General features: G+C 42.7%; 1 protein-coding gene across 1 annotated transcript; it reads left to right on the top strand.

Moving 5' to 3' along the window:
* Window positions 1-323: 323 nt before the first annotated feature.
* atp8b2 (ATPase phospholipid transporting 8B2) lies at window positions 324-21262 on the top strand (the record flags this gene model as incomplete). Its single annotated transcript, XM_080039185.1, has 29 exons — window positions 324-348; window positions 5269-5327; window positions 5426-5539; window positions 6226-6324; window positions 6537-6598; window positions 6735-6807; window positions 7077-7147; window positions 7263-7342; window positions 7839-7997; window positions 8083-8171; window positions 8376-8572; window positions 9102-9222; window positions 10732-10819; window positions 11706-11740; window positions 11837-11996; window positions 12130-12318; window positions 13050-13165; window positions 13460-13624; window positions 14286-14397; window positions 14729-14834; window positions 15167-15404; window positions 15671-15854; window positions 17002-17225; window positions 17352-17435; window positions 17947-18192; window positions 18382-18524; window positions 19124-19250; window positions 20413-21024; window positions 21164-21262. 29 exons carry the CDS (start codon window positions 324-326, stop codon window positions 21260-21262), a joined length of 4077 nt encoding a protein of 1358 aa, XP_079895311.1.
* Window positions 21263-22021: the final 759 nt, after the last annotated feature.

Below are 22021 nucleotides of genomic sequence, written 5' to 3'. Positions count from 1 at the left end.
TTGTGTCCTGTTGTGTAGCCATGGCAATCCCTGATTCATTTTAACTTTCATTCACAGCCTGAAATCAAAAATAAAACATGACTAAAAACAAAACATGAGTAAATAGAGTGCATCAATTTAATACAGGCTGTAGCTCACTGTTGCTTACTATAAATATCTCTTTATGCCCCCCCTCCCCCTTACTCCTTCTTCTATAACCACTTCAACCTCCTTCTCTCTTCTGTGCCTTTCTGCACCATTAGGGCTCCTTCTCTTCCCCTCCTCTCCTTTCCCTCTGCAGACAATCCCATGGGCCAAAGTAGAAGGACGCTGGCAGAGTGGAGATGTTCAGAAAGAGGCCTCCTCCAGGTCAGTGCCCGACACACTAATCACTTGTGCATCCAGGTAAACTGGCATGGTTTCCTAAACAACAGTTTGATAATTATGTTGGCTTGATTGTGGTGAAACAAGGGATGGGGTGGGCAGAACATCTCTTTGGTTGGAAATCTCACAAGTAACTGTCTATTAAGTAATCTTAATGGCTGGATTGTACTTAAAGTCACATAAACATGCAGGTACAAAAGCACACAGTATGTATGGAGGTTTGATTCTTATCTGAGTATGGAGGTGTTCATGCATTAAGAGCACACGTGTGAATGCAGTAACAATGGCAGGAACTCTTTTATCTCATTTTAGTGCTTTAAAATAAATGTACCTTACTTATTAATGCACATGCTCTGCTTTCTAAATAAATAGGCTACAGGAAAACCACTCCGTCGGTTTCATTATTTAACCAGGCTATAGGCCTAATTAGCCTACTTTGATATAAGCCAAGTTCTACACAATTGCAGGTAGATTACATGTAGATTCATAGCTGATGATATATCTAGAAACAACACCTGCAGTTCCATCTGTTAGTTTTGCCTCTTCTTATATGCTATTCTCCATGTGTTAAGCCTATTTATAGGCCAAGGCCTATATGCTTAATGTGGCCAATGCAAGATGTAGGCCTAACGGAAGTTTGGACTATGTGTGTTGTCGACACTCTTTCAGTGTATCAGCACCACAGCACGTGCTTATATGCACCTGCGCGGTCTTGCCCACTGCAGTGCACAATCATATCCTCCCGTTGAAATGCGCAGGAAACTGGACTACTGCACGAGCCATTCTGGCGCTAAGCGCTGCATCCACACTTCAGTCGGCTTGTGCCGTGTAGAACCAAAATGGCGCCCGGTTTCAACCTTAACAGCGACTCGCTCAGCCCTGATCCTTGGGGTCCTTGCAGAGACGGTTGCCATGGTAATGTCCGTAGAAGCCACAGTCTAAGTGGTTACGTAATGCCTACAGCAGACAGTGTTTATGTTGTGGAGGAAACTTATGCTGAGCACGCATACTCTGCACGTGGATGCGTCAAGTTGATTCACCAGGCTGCAGAATCGATAAAACACAACTGATAAGCATTCGAGAAAAAAACGTTACAACCTTCAAGACCTAAAACGTAATATGAATAATTGGCTTAAATAGCCTCATATTTGAAATAATTCAGAACATCCACCATGGACCGTTTTGGTGCCGAATTACTTTATAACCGGTGTTAGGCTACTATTTTTAAATGACCTCAGTGTTTTTGCGGCAGGAGGGAGAGAAAATAGAGCAAGGGATGGACTGAGTGCATGTGAGTGAGGGGAGGAGGGAGAGGCAGCAACAGAGAGGCAGGGATGGGACGGCGCGCGGTTATTCCAACTTTACTGAAGTTGGGACCAGAGCCTCATCCCCAGTCCGGCAAGATGCGGCGGTCAGATGCGACTGAGGCAGGGCATATGTAGAATTTAGACGGTGACTGTAAGAAGAGGTCAAAATGACAGTACCGAAAGACATCCCGGAAAAATGGTTTCCCCTCGTTCTCCCCCTGCATAGAATAAAACAGAAAGGACTAAACGGAGCCAAATCGAAAACGGGCCGGACAGGTACGAGTTTGTGTGACATTTGGGTTTGACCTTCATCATCATAATCATCATCATCATGAGGGTTGTTCACTGAAAAGACTGCACATCAGTCATATAAAAAAAAAACATTTCATCTCATCCTCGTCCCACCGAGAAGTGTGCTGCCTATCAGACTCACCCACCCCCACTGTGCTTGTGTATGTGCGTAGTTTACAGTATATAGCCTAGCCTTGCCTATACAGTAAACCTAATCACATTACACGTAATTGGCTCATTTGCATAGTAGCACTTTGTATCTGCTGTTCTTGTTATCAATGCATCCAAAAAAAGCACCGGAAATCTGCTGCCATACAGCAGATTAAATAACGTGAAATAACAATATTGTCATTATTCTTACTTTAATGACATAATTACTGTTAAGTCTTTACCTGTTCACTGTCACCTTTGTTTTTGTTAAGCAATTTGTTTAGCAATGACTTTGAATCACAACTACCTCCCAATAGGAGATAGTTGTCTTTTTTTCCTGATAGTTAAGGCTGATTATGAATCTGTGTTCACATGAGTGAGATGTGTAAACCAAACCTGAGTGGTTAATCTGAATCTGAATGCTGAGTGACTCAGTAGGATGATGTCCTTGTCGCCGAGACACTGATCAATCTTCCAGGCGCCAGCCGGCGCTGCCACTGCACTGCCTCGTCTGCATCCCTATTCCTTAGCAAATCAAACCTGATGTGTACCTTCATTTGACCTCCAGCCCGACAGTCTGTCATGTCACTCGCATTTTTACTCAACCAATTAGATCACTGTGTGTGTGCGCACTACAGACAATTCCACTATCCCATTTTCCCCTTATTAAATCAAATGCAGTGAGTGATGATCACTTCTTGCACAGAGTCTGATCCGGCTCAGGTAAAGTCCTGGCAAAGACGGTTGCATTTCCTATAGCTCAAATTGACTGCGCTCTCTGTTAGCAGTTGTTATGACTTTAATCTGCGTTTTCTGTGTTGTGACGGCATGTGTCAGTGATGGACACATAAGGAGATTCTGAGATTTTGAGCAGCGACACGTGTACTCACATGTCCAGTCAGGGGGGAGGGAGTGTTAAAGAGACAGGGTTTTTGGATGAAAGAAAAGGAGAGCTTTTGGATCAGGCTACAGTTACACGATCAGTGAAAGATAGCATGATATTATAAGTATTTTAGTTTGAATCAATATTTATGAACTCCTGTATGTGTCAGTTGTTTATGGGAACCCCAAGCTTGCAGCAGAGTAAGAGAAAGTTGCCCAGTAATGGAGCTTTATGGATTTATACAGACTTGCTTTGTAGCATCTAGTCTGCGTCAGGGCTTCTAGTGTCCTTGTAGCTGTCAGAAGCATTAAACACTTAATGGGCAGTTTGCTAAAGATACTCGTGCAGTCAGGTTTGAGTTTGGTCGGCTTGCACAGGAGGGGCCATGACAGATAGACACCGCCTGCTCATGACATCAGATGCTGGGAAGCCTCAGTGCTTACCTGGCTCCACTCCCCCCTCTCTTCGTGTAGGGTTAATGTTAATGGAGTTTTGGCACTGCCTGTCAGAAAGATCATTTTGGTGAACGCTAAAGCAACACAACGACCTTCAGGTAAACTGGAGGAGTGCCAGAGGGGAAAGGAAAGAGTAGGGGCCAGGACTGGAAGGAGTTCAACATAGTAGATGTAGGAAGATGTGCTGCTCACCCATCCAACCAGACAAATCTGATATATTTAAAATAACTAGAGTTTAGAAGAGAGGAGATATCAAATACCATATGCCCATAGTTGGTTTCTTATATTGTGCAATTTTATAAATATGCTTAAAGCTGTAACATGCCCTCACTCAAATTAACATAGGTAGTAGATAGGGGTCAGGTAATGCCCTAAAATACTTTCTCTAGCCGGTATATTAAACGTGTTTTTCTGAATCCTGGTACCATTTAGCCACCATATGCCTAGTGTTAATTGATACATATTTGATGGTGGAGCAACTGTATATTAAGTGAGATGATTTTTTTTTTCACTTTAATATTTTTCGATGTGGGCATCAATGTTGCGAAGTTCCTTGATTTGTCAGGTTTTTTACCTGATCAACATTCCTGCCTGGTTATTTTATCAATATGTATTCAAGACAATATTAATATATTATCTATATTAATGTAAAATGCTTCAAATACAGTGTACAGTATATCGGGGGAGGGATGGCAAATGATTAGTATTTTCTAACTTCCTAACTAAGTCCAATTGTGACACAGTCCCCTGCAGCTTATCTGCCGCACTAAATCTATCTTGTAAATCTCAACCAAAACAAAGGCTATTATGGGATCTCTTTAAGTGGCCTGTGTGTGTTTGGTTAAGGTGAATACATGCAGAGACTTAAACATTCACTGTAAGCTGTGAGCTGTGCAGAGATAGACCGGGGCTTGACACTGCTGCAGAAACACAGGAAACCACAGGTCTTTGTTTATGTGTGTGCATGTGATTAGGGGGGGTGTTATGGCCTCTGTTGTGTGATGTCCGTTCTCGTGGAGCCTCATTGTCTCCCTCTCAGTCATTAAGTGTGTCAGTGACTTTGTGGTTTCAGGGCTACATCGCCTCGATGCATTACATATGCTTTGGCCCTGAATTTTATATATGCGCGTGTGCGTGCATGTGAACTGTGTACAGGCCCGCGAAAGTGCAAAAAAGGCCAGTCATTTCATTTAAAAAGCAGTCTCATCAATATTAGAGGAGACAGGCCTAGTGGTGGAGGAGGAGGGGAACTCCCAAACAACTTTGCATCAGCATAAACAGAAACCTAAAAACACAGAAAGATGAGAAGAGCATAGAAGCTCAAGAAGAAGGCATTTGGCCGTTTTACTTTTATTCTCTATAGATTTAAGCCTGCAGATAAGAGCAGCACTTCATCCGTGAGTAGCTGTAATGGGTCCCAGTGCTCCGGGGTTGACTCATGCAGATGAGTCAACTCAGATGCACAAACATTCATCTGTTGCTTATTTATCCGCTGCCTCTCTGGCCCAGATTGCACATCCGGTCATTAAGAGACAGAGGCAGCAGCTAATTACAGATCAGAGGTCAATGTTCTTATTATTAGTTCCGATGTGTGCATGTGTGAGACTGAATAATTGCGCCTGACACTCTGTCTCAGTTGATAATGCTCAAACAACCAGCAGACACTCTAGCTTCATTGATTTCTGAATAAATGCACAAACATTGTGGACTATCCTCTTGCCATTTTTCCCCTTCCTACTCTCCATCTTTTCTGCTTTCTGTATACCTTTACTGCGATAGCATCACTTTATGACTCATTTCGTGTCTTGTGTTTCTGCAGAGGAGGAGAGACGGGTCAGAGCCAATGACAGAGAGTACAACGAAAAGTTTCAGTATGCGGTAAGAGAGTTGTCATAAAAACATCTTTGACACAAGTTGACATAAGTATTGTAAGAGTGCGTATCATTCTCTATGTTTTCCCCCTCCTCCTCCTCCAGAGTAACTGCATCATGACATCCAAGTACAACATCATCACCTTTCTGCCCGTCAACTTGTTTGAGCAGTTCCAGGAAGTAGCTAACACCTACTTCCTTTTCCTGCTCATACTGCAGGTGAGGAGAGGAGAGGAGAGGAGAGGAGAGGAGAGGAGAGGAGAGGAGAGGAGAGGAGAGGAGAGGAGAGGAGAGGAGAGGAGAGGAGAGATGTATGCATGACAGTGCATGAAGTGAGAGATAGTGTAGTGTGTGCATTTGTGTCTTTGTGTGCTGGTGCAGCTGGATTGTCAAGAGGCTGAGGCTGTTACTGGTTTACTTCTCTAAAGAATGTTAGGTGACAGTTGGCTTGAGACGTGTAAATTCAATAGCATGAATATGTGATGATAAATAATTATGAAAGGAACACAGCGTTGTCCAACACAATTATTTATTTTCCAGTGCCACCATCAGGTCCAAATTTCAGTTTGTCCAATATTTTTGTTTAATACAAAATTCTTGAGCCTCAGCGGTACTTTTGGTTTCGTGATAAGAAGCAAATGATGGCATGCTTACATGCTAAAATAAGAGGATCAATATGCATGTTAATAAGCATTATACCTGCTAGCATTTTGATGTGATGTACAACCTAACACAGCCACCAGGATAAGCTTCTGCTGACACTAATTCATTTTATGTGCTAACCGACTGCCTTTAGTGTATTATCATTTAACCCTTTTCAAAGATGTAGCTGTCCCTGACTTGCACACTGGTTGTGTGTCCCCATTAAAACTAATCAAATCATCCTCCTCTCCTCTTCTATCTAGTTAATACCTCAGATCTCCTCCCTCTCCTGGTTCACGACCATTGTGCCTTTAGCTCTGGTGCTGAGCATCACTGCAGTGAAGGATGCCACAGACGACTATGTGAGTTTTTTACGTGGGGTTTTGTTTCGCACCACATACTCACACCATCTTGCTTGTGGCAGGATAACATTACGGTGAAATACAGTACAAGGACTTTTGATTATTTCTAGCTGACAGTGCGTTGATTGTATCGTGTTAACAGATGGCCTTGAAATATGGTGAGCTCCACAGGGCTCCTGAAAAAGCTCACACTGATCTTTGCCCTCCTGCAGTTTCGTCACAAAAGCGACAACCAAGTGAACAACCGCCAGTCTCAGGTCCTCATCCGTGGCTCGTGAGTCCTCTAATTATGACGTTCATATTCAAGTTGTATCTGCTTTTCTTTACATGACTACCTAAATTGCAACAGTTCAATGACTTCTCTTACTATTTTCTCCCGTTACCTTTTCCTTCTGTTTTGGCTGTTTCAGGCTACAGAATGAAAAGTGGATGAATGTTCGAGTGGGTGATATCATTAAACTGGAAAACAACCAGTTTGTGGCAGTAAGTGTGTGTCCACCACCACCACCACACACAATTCAGTAGTCTTGCAGGACCCGTTTTAACTAAACCGTATCTACCATCTCAGCAGTTGGCTCAAGTGATTTTAGATATGGATGGTGATCATAATGGCTTATTATACTGATTTGAAGTCAAATTACTGTATATACTCATAAATTCATAGTATTATCTCTGTGCCATCTTTGCCTTTCTCATTCCGTTCTTGTACCATGCCGTGGATTCTAAACTCAGCTGGTGTATCTGTTTTTCAGGCTGACCTGCTCCTGTTGTCCAGCAGCGAACCTCACGGCCTCTGTTACATCGAGACAGCCGAGCTGGACGGGTCAGAAAACTCACCACACTGCTAGCTAACCATCGCCTCACACGTGTATACACAATCCGAAAGAATCCACAAGACACTACATCCAAATCTCTTATGTGTTTGTATTATGTTACAGAGAGACCAACATGAAAGTGCGTCAGTCCGTCTCGGTGACATCTGAACTTGGAGACCCAAACAACTTGGCTTCGTTCAACGGTGAGCTTTGAGATAGCTAATCTTCTTTTTCTTTCGATTCCTTGTTTGGTTTTTCCTTTTTTTCAATAACGTAGCTAAAGGTCAACAGTTTTCGGTCTGAGTGCACCGACTTTCTGCCCTTCTCTTACTGCATCCATCGAACAACAGCCCATCATCACCCGCCCACAAGTACACACACAACGAAAGACTTCTGTGTCAGCACAGCGCGCCCACACACACATACACAAACTCCTCACCTGCTGGAAAATGCATTACTGCAGCAAATCAACCCACACTTTGCCCCATATCCACTTACAAAAGGTGTGTGTTTCGGCCTTTGACTGTGTGTCTATGTGGGCAATAATGGAATGATGTCACAGGGACGATTTATTCAACATTATATCATGCAGCCAGGAAAATAAGCCCTTATACTGTAATTGGATTTGGTGGACAGCTATGATGTAGCATCAGATTTAAGATTTGCATTTGTTTGTCCCCCGTTCTCCTTTGTGTGAAGGCGAAGCGGTGTGTGAGCCCCCTAACAACAAGCTGGACCGTTTCTCTGGAACTCTGCACTGGAGAGAAAAGAAGTACACCCTGAACAACCAGAACGTGCTGCTCCGAGGATGTGTCCTCCGCAACACAGAGGCCTGCTACGGCCTAGTCATCTTCGCAGGTCTGTGTATCTCTTGGGTGTACTTGTTTGTTAAAGTGTGTGTTGTGTGTAAAGATGTAACTTTTTTAGTTGTTTTTGTACCCAGGCCCAGATACCAAGCTAATGCAGAACAGCGGCCGCACCAAGTTTAAGCGTACCAGCATTGATCGTCTGATGAACACTCTGGTCCTCTGGGTAGGAAACCCCAAACCTCTCACTTTCATGGCTCATACAGTAACTATTCCAGGACATGATCTCAGTAGCTTGAATGTAGTCTTGTAGAGTATATCTCTCCTTACAATGTACTGTATTCTATACTACAATAAATTGGGCTCAACTGACCAAAGTGAGATATCTGATTGTACATTGAGACTGTCTCCATCTGTGTGTTTCTGTCAGATCTTTGGTTTCCTGGTGTGTATGGGTGTGATCCTGGCTGTGGGTAATGCGGTGTGGGAGAGAGAGGTGGGCTCCCTGTTTCAGAGCTATCTGCCCTGGGACCCCCCTGTGGACAACTTCATGTTCTCTGCCTTCCTCTCATTCTGGTCCTATGTCATCATTCTCAACACTGTGGTGCCTATCTCCCTGTATGTCAGGTGAGGTCAAGTCCAAGAATAATAGTGTGTACAGAAGAGTGAGGAAAGACAAACATAAACACAAAAGAAAATGCACCATGTTATTGTGACCCCATGTCCATTTGGCATTAAGTGATCAGATTGTTTTAAAGTTATTGTTATTATCTACTCTGCATGCTGCACACTGAAAGTTTAACATTAAAGTGTATCACACTATTGCCTGCATTAGACATTAAGTGTATGTTATGTTCTCTGCAGAGATTCCCTCTCAGGTAAAAGAGCTGCAGATGAAGCCAAACTGTAACTATTGTCCCTGCACCCCTAAAGTAGTAGACTTTATAAACTTGACTAGTGCATGGGTCTGCCACTAATAGCTCTATATGCCACTACAGACTGGCCTGTACTAACTCTTGAGTATCTGTTGTCCTCTGCCTCTGCCTGTTGCCGAGGTGTAGTGCTAGAGAACCTCATTCTGGATAAGTTTGATGACTTTTACTCTACCATTATTGTAACCATGTCCCTCTCTCTCTCACACCTGTCTGTGTGTCAGTGTGGAAGTGATCAGGCTGGGCCACAGCTACTTCATCAACTGGGACCAGCAGATGTTCTGCTCCCAGTGTAACACAGCAGCCGAGGCCAGGACCACCACTCTGAACGAAGAGCTGGGTCAGGTACGAAAGCAAATACAGCCTGTGTGCGCCGTGCGATGCTGATTTTTCGTGCATGTTTTATTGATGGTCTATCCTGCAGCCATCCTGGTTTATGTTGCTGCTCCGTCGCTTCCGATGATCAGTTAATCACAAATCCTTTTAAAAATGCATTTCTATAAAAAAAATTCAATACAATCTGTATTAACTGAACTAGTGCAGTGCCTGTATGAAGCAGGTATTAACTTATGCAGCATGCTTAAATGTAACCCGTCTATAAAAGTGGGACACAGAAACAGATGTAGCCTACACATAGGCAGTGTCACACAGTCATAGAAATGGCTGTCGCATCGCTCTTCTGTCACCTTTGGTTTATCTTTAATATGTTTTGCACCATATAATCCTCTATTCTTTATAGGCAAAGCAGGGGAAATTGTTTGTATTGGTAATTGCAGCTTGAAGGCAGCAGCATTTATTTTTGCAACCAAGATGAAGGACATTTTTGCATCTTACATAGTCTGTAGCACGTTTAGGTGTTAGTTTCTAACGGATTTAAAACATTATGTGGAAGCGATCATCTTTACATTTACCGGTAGCAGAGCTATCCGAGACAGTTCTAATTTAAATGGAAAAACGCTATTGACACGCTAACTGAAATTGTCGCTGATTAAACTGTATAATAGTGAAAATAGCGTAATATGCGATCTTTAACACTAAAGCAGACAGGTTTGAGGAGTTGATGATGTCTGTGGAAAGGTTTTAGAACGTTTGTTTGGAAAGTTGGGTGCATTGAATGAGGAAGTAACAACAGGCTGTGTCTGCTGTGTGTGTCCCGCGCGGCTCGTCAACAAAAAATTTGCTCGCAGCAGCCAATCAAATCACAGGGAGGCGGGGTTTAGCCGGAGACTACTTCATGCTCCCCCATCACTGTGGCCTTCAGTGTGCACGCGTATTTGCAGCCAGAATGATAAAAAATATGATAACTTCTACATATTTAGTCCAAAATACTTCAAAATCAAGGATGCAAACCTTTGTGCCGTGTGCAAGCAATATCCGGAAGCTCAGGCCGATCTGACTAAGACTAAGAGAGATATGCGAGCCACAGGAACACAGACAGACAGACAGACATACAGACGTTTCTTGCTTTATAGATAGATGATGGATCAAGTCGATTCCTAGCACACAAAATAAATGCACCTGCAGACTAAAAGGAAAATAAATTCAGAGACCAGGAAGCTTCACAGGTTGAAAACATCACACTCAATAATCTCTAAATAATGACTTTTAAGCAATTAAAACGCGATTAAAATGCCCCACCGAAACCCAGTTTAGCATATCAATCAAAACTATATTTATACCTTAATTATAGGACTGAAAATAGCTTTTGGCCCTGTCTAGGTTCTTAAATGTTTTCCACAGTTCAACATAAACACAGCTTTTTAATCACCCTTTTAGACTTGCAATATATTTTCAATAAGAATTCCATCATGTACATATTAGATTTAGTGTCACCATTTAATTTTTTTTATTTAGGTTGAATACATCTTCAGTGACAAGACTGGAACTCTCACTCAGAATATTATGAGCTTCAATAAGTGCTCCATCAATGGACAGACCTTCGGTAAGTGCTTATGCAAAAACCCACACATACACACTTAATCAGGTATACCTGTATTTTTTTATTTAGAAGTTTATTGAGCAGGGACAAATGCATTGTACATTGTTTCATATGAAATATAAAATAGATGCCATGCATACAGGTTTCTAGTCCAGACTAATTTGCAACCCCTGTCCCTGATTAGGCCTTTCCTAAAAATGACACATGAATAAAAATACAGAAGACATCATAAACAGGAGACATAAAAAAAAAAAAAAAAAAACAAGGATAAAAATAAAATAAAATAAAAACAATAAAAACAAGGACAATGATTAATTAATAAAACAAAACATTTAAAATTAAATAAAAACAATAAAAACAAGGACAATGATTAATGTGTGTGTGTGAGCGTGTGTCAATGTTCACAGGGTTTACAATGTACTGCCATTCAATACAGCTGTTCTACCAAAAACTTAACCCTTATAATGTTATTTCCTAATGACAGTGATGGAACTGTGTTCATTAAAAATGATAATGTTAATTCATTGAGGTTGGTGTTGTGCTAGACATGATATTGAGATGTTTCTACTAGTTTGTGCTCCCTATGTACATACTAGAGGGGGTCAGAATATTACAAACACTTCTGAATCCACCACTATCTAAGGCCTTTAGAGTTGACACATATTCAATAAACCCCTTTATGACTACTGACAAAATCACATTTGGCATCATGAGAGAATACATTTAATGGCAGAACAGTTTTTTTTGGATTGCATTACATTGTACAGATGTACCCCCAAAAAAAGTAAATAGATTGTGCTGAATCAACATGCAAACACACGCATACACAGAGTCACACACAAACCAAAAACACAACAAAGTCTCACACATCTGTTTGTGTTACTGTCAGGTGAAGGGACAGACCCGTTGGAACCCCCGCCAAAGGTAAGTCACACTCAAAACACACATTCACACGCCATTATATACAAATGTACGTGTTTACACTTAGTTAACATAGTGCCTGACTCTCTGGGTCTTCAGAGATTGGACTTCACGCCGTTCAACCCCCTGGCAGACCCAGAATTCTGTTTCTATGACGACAGCCTGCTGGAATCAGTGAAAGTGGGAGACCTGCACACTCACGAGTTCTTGCGCCTTCTCTCCCTCTGTCACACCGTAATGAGCGAGGAGAAGAGCGAGGGTGAGCGGGAGAAGGGGGAGAGGGCAATGTGGGAGGTTGACACACTGACTCACCATCTGACCATTACTTCATTATAAAAATGTATTGTATTGTTTATTGTTCATTTATCCATTCATGTTCTCTGTGTAACTAGGAGAGCTGCTTTATAAGGCTCAGTCTCCAGACGAGGGTGCTCTAGTGACAGCGTCTCGTAACTTCGGCTTTGTGTTTCGCTCCCGAACCCCCGGGACCATAACCACCACGGAGATGGGACGGCCTGTCACCTACACGCTGCTCGCCATACTGGACTTCAACAACTTCCGCAAGAGGATGTCTGTTATAGGTGTGCAAGGATCGTCTTTTTCAGTTTACGTATATAACAGAAGAACATCTAGAAATGGATCTGTGTTCATTTTGAATAGAGAGCTTTATTTACCTTTCATTTTCTATTGCCTGAAGAATTTTTACAACATTACCTTTGAAGCAGAAAACACTTTGTTGGGTTACGTAAGGGGACATACAATTCAGGTGAAAACTAGTTTAAACCCATCTGGGATCTTGGGACTATTGGAACACTCTTCTTTTATACTTTGGATTCCATAAACCCACAAAAACTGTTTTAGTTTTTTGGTTGTTGGAGGGCTTTATTGCAGTGGACTCATCTGATATATAGAGTTATTTATGTTTAAATCACAAATATGTTTTTAAATCACGGTCCACACTCCTACAAACTGACGGGAGACAGGCCATTTGTCACAGTTTACATTTTATCCCTCGATAAGATTTCACTGCGTGCTCCTGTGATTGGTGTTCTTGTAAGGTGCTGGAAACCTGCCCAGCACTGGTCGTAAATCACTCTCTCGCCTTAGCAACAACTTTGGTCTAACAGCAAGGGCAGCGTCACCCCGAGGCACAGGGCAGGCATCCTTGCATCGGCGCCAAAGGATAATCTGACAGACAGCTTGCGTGACCCGCTGTATGCAGGAATGAACGATTGCAGATTCTATAAAAGATGGGGTGTGGATATTTAAAGGTGGAGGATGGAAGAGTTAGAGTATGTTATTTGTTTTTCAGTGCGTAACCCAGAGGGCAGGATCCGTCTGTACTGTAAAGGAGCCGACACAGTGGTGCTGGAGAGACTCCACCCCTGCAACCAGGAGCTGCTGAACATCACCTCAGACCACCTCAATGTGAGTAAACACACACAAGCACATTGACTCTTGGCTGGATGGATGGAAGGAGCAGGCTGTACTGCCATCTAGTGTCTCCACACTTGAAAACATCTGTGACATACATACAGTATAAGCATTCACTATTATGCCTTTTTTTCCTGATCAAATGTCAGATGTCAACTTGACAGACACTTCCATAGCCTACATTCAGAACACAATGACAGTGGCCAAGAGTACCACTAAGCCATAGTCATTTGTTGTTTTATCCTCATGTCAGAATGTGTGTATATTTATGTTTTTGTATGTCTCCAGGAGTACGCAGCAGATGGTTTGCGGACGCTGGCACTGGCCTACAGAGACTTGTCAGAGGATGAGTGGGAAGCGTGGGCCGAGAGTTACCGCTGCGCTGACAAGGCCATCAACTGCAGGGAGGACAGACTGGCAGCGGCTTATGACGAGATAGAACAAGACATGATGGTAAATTACTAGGCCTAAGCGTGTGTATGCCTGTATATGGTTGCGTGTGTGTGTATGCCTGTATATGGTTACGTGTGTGTGTGTGTGTGTGTGTGTGTGTGTGTGTGTGTGTGTGTGTGTGTGTTTTTTTTTATTTACCTGGTGTGCTTTCAGCGCCAATGTGACTTTGATTTTCTGTGTTTGGAACATTTGGCCATTTGTTTCTCAAACAATGTACGCTGATTGCTGATGTTTGCTCATACAGTCATACAGGATAAAAATGGCATTATAAAACATTTTTAAAAAATGATGAGAGGCTGATGAAGGATGTGAGTGCAAGTGGGAGGGTGAATAATGTTTGCTGGAAAAGGAGGAGGATATCTGGTGGATAGCCTGATGGTGGCAGATCTGGGGAGTAGAGAGGAAAAGAACAGTGCCTGGGAGAAGTGAGCAAAGACTGAAGACACGTACAGAGAGCGTTATGCAGTGGGCTGGGCATTGGAAGAGTTTTGCCACAGGTAGGGACTGAGACAAACTATGACACTGATGACACTGTGTTTGTGTGTGTGTGTGTGTGTGTGTGTGTGTGTGTGTGTGTGTGTGTGTGTGTGTGTGTGTGTGTGTGTGTGTGTGTGTGTGTGTGTGTGTGTGTGTGCGTGTGTGTCCGTCTGCCTGTGTCTAGCTCCTTGGTGCCACAGCTATAGAAGACAAGCTGCAGGAGTGCGTCCCAGAGACCATCGCTATCCTTTCCCTTGCTAATATTAAGATCTGGGTTCTCACTGGAGACAAGCAGGGTGAGACACGCACACTTTTACAGACATACATCATTTAGTTTGCCTGCAGGTGTTTTCATTTTAAAAGAAGTTGAACGTGTAAAACTAGGATTATTCTATCTTATAGAAGGTGGAAAAACACTTAAATGTAACTCTGTGTGTAGTGTACTGCCTGCAACAGTAATGTGTACATACATACAATGTACCTTCCCCTGAATGGTCAAAATCAGGCAACCCTGCAGCTGAAGATGTCCCATGTACAATGCTATAGATCATGTAAAGAGTTCTCAATCCTAATGGTAACAACCTCTTAACTGTACTCCAGTGAATCCTCTGCCTTTCTCTCTCATAGAGACAGCTGTCAATATTGGTTACTCCTGCAAGATGCTGACGGATGATATGACAGAGGTGTTTATCATCAGCGGACACACTGTCCAGAGCGTACGGCAGGAGCTCAGGTCAGTCCGTCTGGACAGCTGCATGTCCATCTTCCTCCTCATATATCGACTCATATGTCATACATGGCTCTTAAAAGTTTACATGAAGATTGCATACTGCAGTTCCAGTAACGTATGTGAATTGCAAAAAAATAAATACATTTTGAGTTTAGTTGTGTTAACTCCATTGCCATTGTAACAAAAGTTGTATGGGGCTCAGCTTACCTTTTGTGTGCTCATATTGCTGCAGGAAAAACAGCACCACATAAAACACAGCAAACTAATCTCGTTGATTCACCCTTCTCTCCTAAACAAGCCCTGTTAATGCAGAGTTTGTTTGCTCTCCTCTCCAGGAGGGCGAGGGACAGGATGATCGAGCTGTCACAAAGCAGAGACGGAGTGAAGGAGGAGGGGATGGGGGGATGGGGAGAAGCCTGTTTCATGGGCAACGGCTTCAGAGACGGACAAGGCAGAGATGGTGAGGGAGGAAGAGGAAAACAACAGCTGCAGTGCCCTCCTCCTCAACCTCCCTCTAACCTCATGGACAACATCTCTGGAGAGTTTGCTCTTGTAATCAACGGTCACAGTCTGGTAAGTATATAAAAAAAACTAGCACACACATTCACATACTGTTCACGCACAAACACATGTACAAAACCAGCCTGGGCCGTGCTGAATTAAAATGTCAACTCTCAGGAAATAATAAGTTGCTATAAATGTGTTATTTGCATCAACCAAACGTCTCTCTCTCTCTCTCCCGCTTCCTAGAGTATGTTCCTTCCACAGCTACAACTCTAAAGGCCCCTTGTATATAATTATTATCTCTAAACTTGTTTGTCTCTCCTGTTCTCTGACAGGCCCACGCACTAGAAGCAGACATGGAGACGGAGTTTGTGTCGACGGCGTGTGCGTGCAAAGCAGTGATCTGCTGCAGAGTCACCCCACTGCAAAAGGCTCAGGTGGTGGAGCTCATCAAGAAACACAAGAAGGCCGTCACTCTGGCCATAGGAGACGGCGCTAACGACGTCAGCATGATCAAAAGTGAGTGTTGTGCAGGGTCAATACGCAGTGATGGCATGAACGATGAAGAAAGGTTAGCCCAAAGTCTATCTGAAGGCAATAGAAATTCCAGCAGAAGTTTCGTGGTATAAGTTTGTTTATATAGATGGTGTTACTCGTTGTAACGAAGGCTGTTAAGAAATGTGTGTTGCGGTAGGTGTGATGTCTTCACCAAGTTAAGGACTTGTTGTCTTAAATGTGGTGAGTGTCCTTTTAAACCCTACTGACCGCTGTGCAACACACCCACAGAAATGTGAAGAAATTTGTTTAAAATGGAAAAAATTACATCTTACACATTTGACGAAGGTCTTTTGCTTGAATATTTCACTCGTGCATAGAGCATATAACTTAATTATAAGATAGCACAAGGTGATAAAGTCAGTCTTGAATAAGAGTTATTTTTACAAACTGTAAAGCAGCTTAACGTAAAAAAAATGAGAAAACTGTAGGTTAAGCAAAAAAACACTGGATGTTCTTCTCTAGGGGTGTTTGTAATGGTCTGTTTTGTAAGTGTTGTGTCACCTTGCATGTTTGTCTGTGTATAGTCGTCATGTGAACACGTACACATGCATGTTTTTCAAACTAATTTATCAAACAACAAAGCAGGAATCGAGCCTATGCATCAGTGAAGGGTGAGGTCGCTTCACATCCTGTTATTTATGCTTTTTAAATCTCAAAATTAACATTATTTTTTTGCGGCATTGCTTTCTCTATTTCATAAGATACTTTACAGCATCTTTACATATGACTGTTTATTAAAGCGAAAGTTAGAAACCTGTGACCCTTTGTGAAAAATGATGTCATTGTAACTGTATGCACCGTTGACTTGTTATCATACATTTTGATCTATACGGCTTTATTAATAACTTTTACAACGTTTATAATACCAGACATGGTGGCTCTTTAGGTAATTATAAACCCATGATGTTACCCAAATATTTTCTAAAAACCCAAAGGTTGCTCTTAATGAAGTGATACAGTAGTTTGAGATTTTAGGTAATGTGTTAAATGAGAAGATGTATACTACTCTCATTACGTCACGGTAAATATGAATTTTTATTTTGACTAAAAATATTTTGCCTCTTTCATTCTCTTTGGGTCCATCTCTCTCCTGTCCACTTTCCTCCAGGTGCTCATATCGGAGTTGGTATCTCAGGTCAGGAGGGGATCCAGGCGGTGCTGGCCAGTGACTACTCCTTCGCCCAGTTCCGCTTCCTACAGCGCCTCCTGCTGGTGCACGGCCGCTGGTCCTACCTGCGCATGTGTCGATTCCTCTGCTACTTCTTCTACAAGAACTTTGCATTCACCATGGTGCACTTCTGGTTCGGCTTCTTCTGTGGTTTCTCCGCGCAGGTCAGAAAGCAGTGGTCACGTCCTGGCAGCATATCGACAATCAAGGGTCCGGCAGTTGTAATCGAGAGTTTTTACTTTGCATTTATGTGTGTATTTGTGTGTCTGTCCTCTCTCTGACTCTTGCAGACGGTGTATGATCAGTACTTCATCACTCTCTACAACATTGTCTATACCTCCCTTCCTGTGCTGGCCATGGGCATATTTGACCAGGTCAGTTCAAGCTTTAACTATGTATGGAGCTCAAAGTCATACTGCACCTGCTGAGTTCTTTTCATGAAATTGAAGAACCAGAGGCATTTTAATAGACAATAATCATTACATAAACTGTTAAGATCCTTCAACTTTTTGTTTAGCTCCATCATCAAGTGAAACCTTTAATTTGTCCAATACTTTTTTTTTAATTAGCCAACACCTGTCATCTAATGAAATTCCCATTACACACTGCTCTACTTTGTGCTAACAAGTATGCTAAGAGGCTATACTGAAAGGGTAAATATTATACCTGCTAAACATTTTAGCACTGTCATTGTGAGTATGTTAGCCTGTTGATGTTACCATTCAGCTCAAAGCACCATTGGGGCTATACGTACAGCTGCTAGCATGGCTGTAGACTCATAGCTTCGTATTTGCTAGTCATATCTGTAGTTCCAGCCAAAGCATAGCAGGCTAGTCTTATTTTAGTAAATGCTGCTTCTCACTTCCTCTATTTCTTCTACTGTAGGACGTTCCTGACCAAAGGAGCCTGGAGTATCCTAAGCTGTACGAGCCTGGGCAGCTCAATCTCCTCTTCAACAAGAGAGAGTTCTTTATATGCATCGCCCAGGGCATTTACACATCCATAGTTCTGTTTTTTGTCCCCTGTGCCATCCTGTCCAATGCCACTCAGGCTAATGGAGTGCCACTCGCTGACTACCAGACTTTTGCAGTCACAACAGCAACAGCCTTGGTGATAGTGGTCAGCGTACAGGTGAGCTGGGCCAGAGTAAGCTTTCATCACAACCTCTTTATTTTCCAGAATTAGAATCAAAAATACTTTATTGTTCCATGGGGGGGAATTATTTTTTCGTTACAGTTGCTCCAATTTTACTGCTGTCTGTACCTTCGTTGCGTATTAACTGTACATCTCTGTTGTTTTTTCCCATGTGCGATTATGAAGATCTCTCTTGACACAGGCTTCTGGACGGTTATAAACCATGTGTTTGTGTGGGGCTCTCTGGGCCTCTACTTCACCATCATGTTCGCTCTGCAAAGTCAGACCCTCTTCAGGATCTTTCCCAATCAGTTCCACTTTGTGGGTCGGTCCCCTGTTCTCTATATTTGTCACACACACACACACACACACACACTTGAGCCTGACCAATTCTGCATTTGTGTAGCCGATATCATATACCTTTTTTTTAAAAAGATCTGATGAAATTTTAATCTTCTAAATTAGGTTCCCCTAAATGTGTCAATAAACCTGAATTTTCAGATGAAAAAGAAATACAGTATAATAGTAATTTTGAACAGTGCAGTGCATTGTAAAATAAATGTAACAAAAGTGTTTTGAGATTGAATAAGGAAAATAAGGTCAAATACACATTAATATGCAGCCAATACAACATACATGCACTGCTACACTTACATAAGGCAGGAATTGGTCAACCCAAATAATATCATAGTCATGTTTACTGTAGTTACCTTCTGAAATCATTTCACACCACCAGATTATTGATTGGAGATGTCTTATGTCATTTAAGTGTTGGTGAATTGCTTTACATTCATAAAACAATCTTCTTTCTCATGTTTGTTTGTTTGTTTGTGTGCGTGTGTGTGCGTGCGTGTGTGTGTGTGTGTGTGTGTGTGTGTGTGTGTTTGTGTGTGTGATGTGTGTGATGTGTCTTGGTGAGTGCAGGTAGCGCTCAGAGCACGTTATTGCAACCAGTCGTGTGGTTAACTATTGCACTGGCAACAGCAATATGTATAGTTCCAGTTTTGGCATTCCGCTTCCTTAAGGTGGACCTCAAACCTCAGCTCTCAGACACGGTGAGAAAACATACACAAACACAACATTTCTAACACTGATGTGTCCATCTTCTGTTTTTGCAACATGTGTCAGTGTGGCCTCTTCCCAACAAGCCAGTCTGAAACCGCTCTCAGCCAATGATTAACTGCACACTGTGATGATAAGTTCATGCTTACCGTCACTGGCCCCATGCACTGGGAATACTCTGCAAATATTGACCTTATCAGTGTACCCTAATGACCCAAGTTGCTTTTAAGCACATGAACATAAGCTTAGTGTTGCCTTGTCAGACGGTGTGTCTCAAGATAGCCGGGCATCCAACCGAAGCCACTGTGTGGGTGGTGTGAAGAAGTTCCTTTTTCGATATGTTGGTAGATTCTCTAGAGTCAACAATACTGGTATCTATACTGCGGATAACTTTGAGTTGACACACAGGTGCTAAAAGAGAAAAGCAGAATGGTAATTTAAGCGCAAAGACTGGAAAAAAGGCAGAACAGAACATTTGTTTCAACCCATACAAAAACATTAAACATAAATAAATAAAGACACATAGGGTTACATAGGTTTATGCTCTGTATAGCTTTGATTCCATGAGCCATGCAGTTGGGTTAGTTACAGTACGGCATGGTACGGCACAGCAATTATTTGTGTTTCCACTGTCAGAAGTTTGGAAGGTTAGTTAGCGTACCCTGCCATAACAATTTGTGTCACCCTTTCGTTGGGGTACCAAGCTGCCCCAAAGGGTCCCAAAAGGGTGGAGCTACACACTGCAGTCCATCGACTGGTCAACTGTCAGAATTGTCAGTTCCATTCGAGAGATAAACTGCTGTGTGTAATCACCTTGACAAGAGTGAATCATTTTGTGTTTTCAGAACATTTTTGGCGCGCAGCTCTTTGTTTACTAGGTTGCTCTCTTACCTGTGACTATTGTGTGCTGAATTATTTCTGGGGTGTAAAGCACTTTGTCTGTGAAGTTTGATACATGTGCATCCCATTTACTATTAACCGTTAATGTATTCTTTGTATTAGCTTTTAATTTTTTGGTTTCAGATTCTAGTATGAAAAAATCTGCTCAGTTCAACCTGACACTCTTTTAAAACAGACTGTGATGAACTAACCACAACAGTGTTTCTGGCGCTCACTCATAACGTCTAACTTCATCTCCCTCTGTGCTTTTTCCAGGTGCGCTACACTCAGCTGGTGCGGCAGAAGAAGCGTAAGCCTGCAGGTGGCAGTGTGGGCGGGGCCGGGCGCGGGGTGGGCAGTGTGTCAGAGGGCCGTCTGGGCGCCCGCGGAGGCTCCAGGAGGTCGGGCTATGCCTTTGCCCACCAGGAAGGCTTCGGAGAACTCATCACCTCAGGGAAGAACATGAGGCTCTCGTCCCTGGCCCTGGCCAACTTCGCCTCCAGACACAGTTCCAGCTGGATCGATACGCTGCGCCGCAAGAAACATTCCCACACTAACACACCCCCCACCACCACCGCCTCCGGGGAAAGCAGCCCTGCACCCAGTGTTGTCTCTGGGTCAGTTCCACCACTCTCCAACTCCTCCTCTCTTCTAGGCGGCTCTCAAGATACCCCTATCGAGGAGGAAACGGCCACAGCACCCACCCAAAACACACAGACTGCTCCGCCTTCATCCGCACAAGCCTCACTGGCCTTGGCCCCAGCAGCTTCAGAGGCAGCCGCACCTCATGGTTCAGCCCTCAATGCTGATGTCCTCACCTGCACAGCCGTGAGGTCCCATGGGGGAGAATCACCTGGTGGCTGGACGATTACTTTGGAGACTGTGCAGGTGAGCTGCTGTTATTTTCCCATTTATTAATCAGGGACAAAAACAAAACTATTTGAACATCATACACACTCATACACTGACGCCCTTTTGTTTTCCTTTGAAATGATGGTAACCGGGCAACTCTTCTTCCCTCCAATAGGAAGCCCTGTTTGGTCGGAGGGCTATCTCCACTCGTGTCGCTGCAGCCAACAGCCCAGGACCACCATCTGTTGCCAAGGAAACCAGACAGATAGAGTGAACTGTTAGGAAAAGAAAATGAGGAATAACTTCTTCTCTACTGTCCATCACATTTTTGCACACATGTACAGGATGTGTTGCGTGCTTTTCCTGGAGATACTGTATATTGAGATGCTGCAAGCACACAGACTGTTATAAAAAAACACAGTGCCCTTCTCTCTGTTTCCCAACTGTTTTTACAGTATATAACTGAAGGAGAGCAGCAGGTGCAGAAACGGACGTCAAGATAAACGTACTATCAATCATCTAATAGATAGTTTCCACTTGTTAATTAGCCTTACTCACATCCAAGTTCCAAAGCATCTCTCAAAATGAACAAGGGGTTGAATGAATGAGTATGAGTAGAATAACAGGACTTTTAATTGAAGTGAAGGAATTATTATAATTATTATTAGTTAAAACATTTTTTTTGTCAAAAAATATCCTCAATCCTATAGTTCTCAGTGAGAACGGTACTTTAAGTTACAGAGCCTTGCAAGACTGTTACAAGACTTCTGGCTCTTGTCTCTCATCTGTTTTCTCTATTTCACGTTAACTTTCTTTTTTTGCATCATATTGATGTGTTTTATATTTGACAAGTTGGGTTGCACCTCAAATCAAGCTCTTAGTGCTTTTTCTCTTGTAAGTCTTTTTATTTGGGCAGGGGGTCTGACAAAGGGCAATATCATGTTAATGCATCGCTGATGTAATGTCACCTACCACCACAGACTGAAAAACAGAATGAGAAGACACACTGTTGCAAACAGTACTTATATTAAGA

This window comes from Ammodytes marinus (assembly GCF_949987685.1).
Source record: "Ammodytes marinus genome assembly, chromosome: 13".
NCBI classification, from domain to species: domain Eukaryota; kingdom Metazoa; phylum Chordata; class Actinopteri; order Uranoscopiformes; family Ammodytidae; genus Ammodytes; species Ammodytes marinus.
This window is presented reverse-complemented; position numbering and strand designations above follow the sequence as displayed.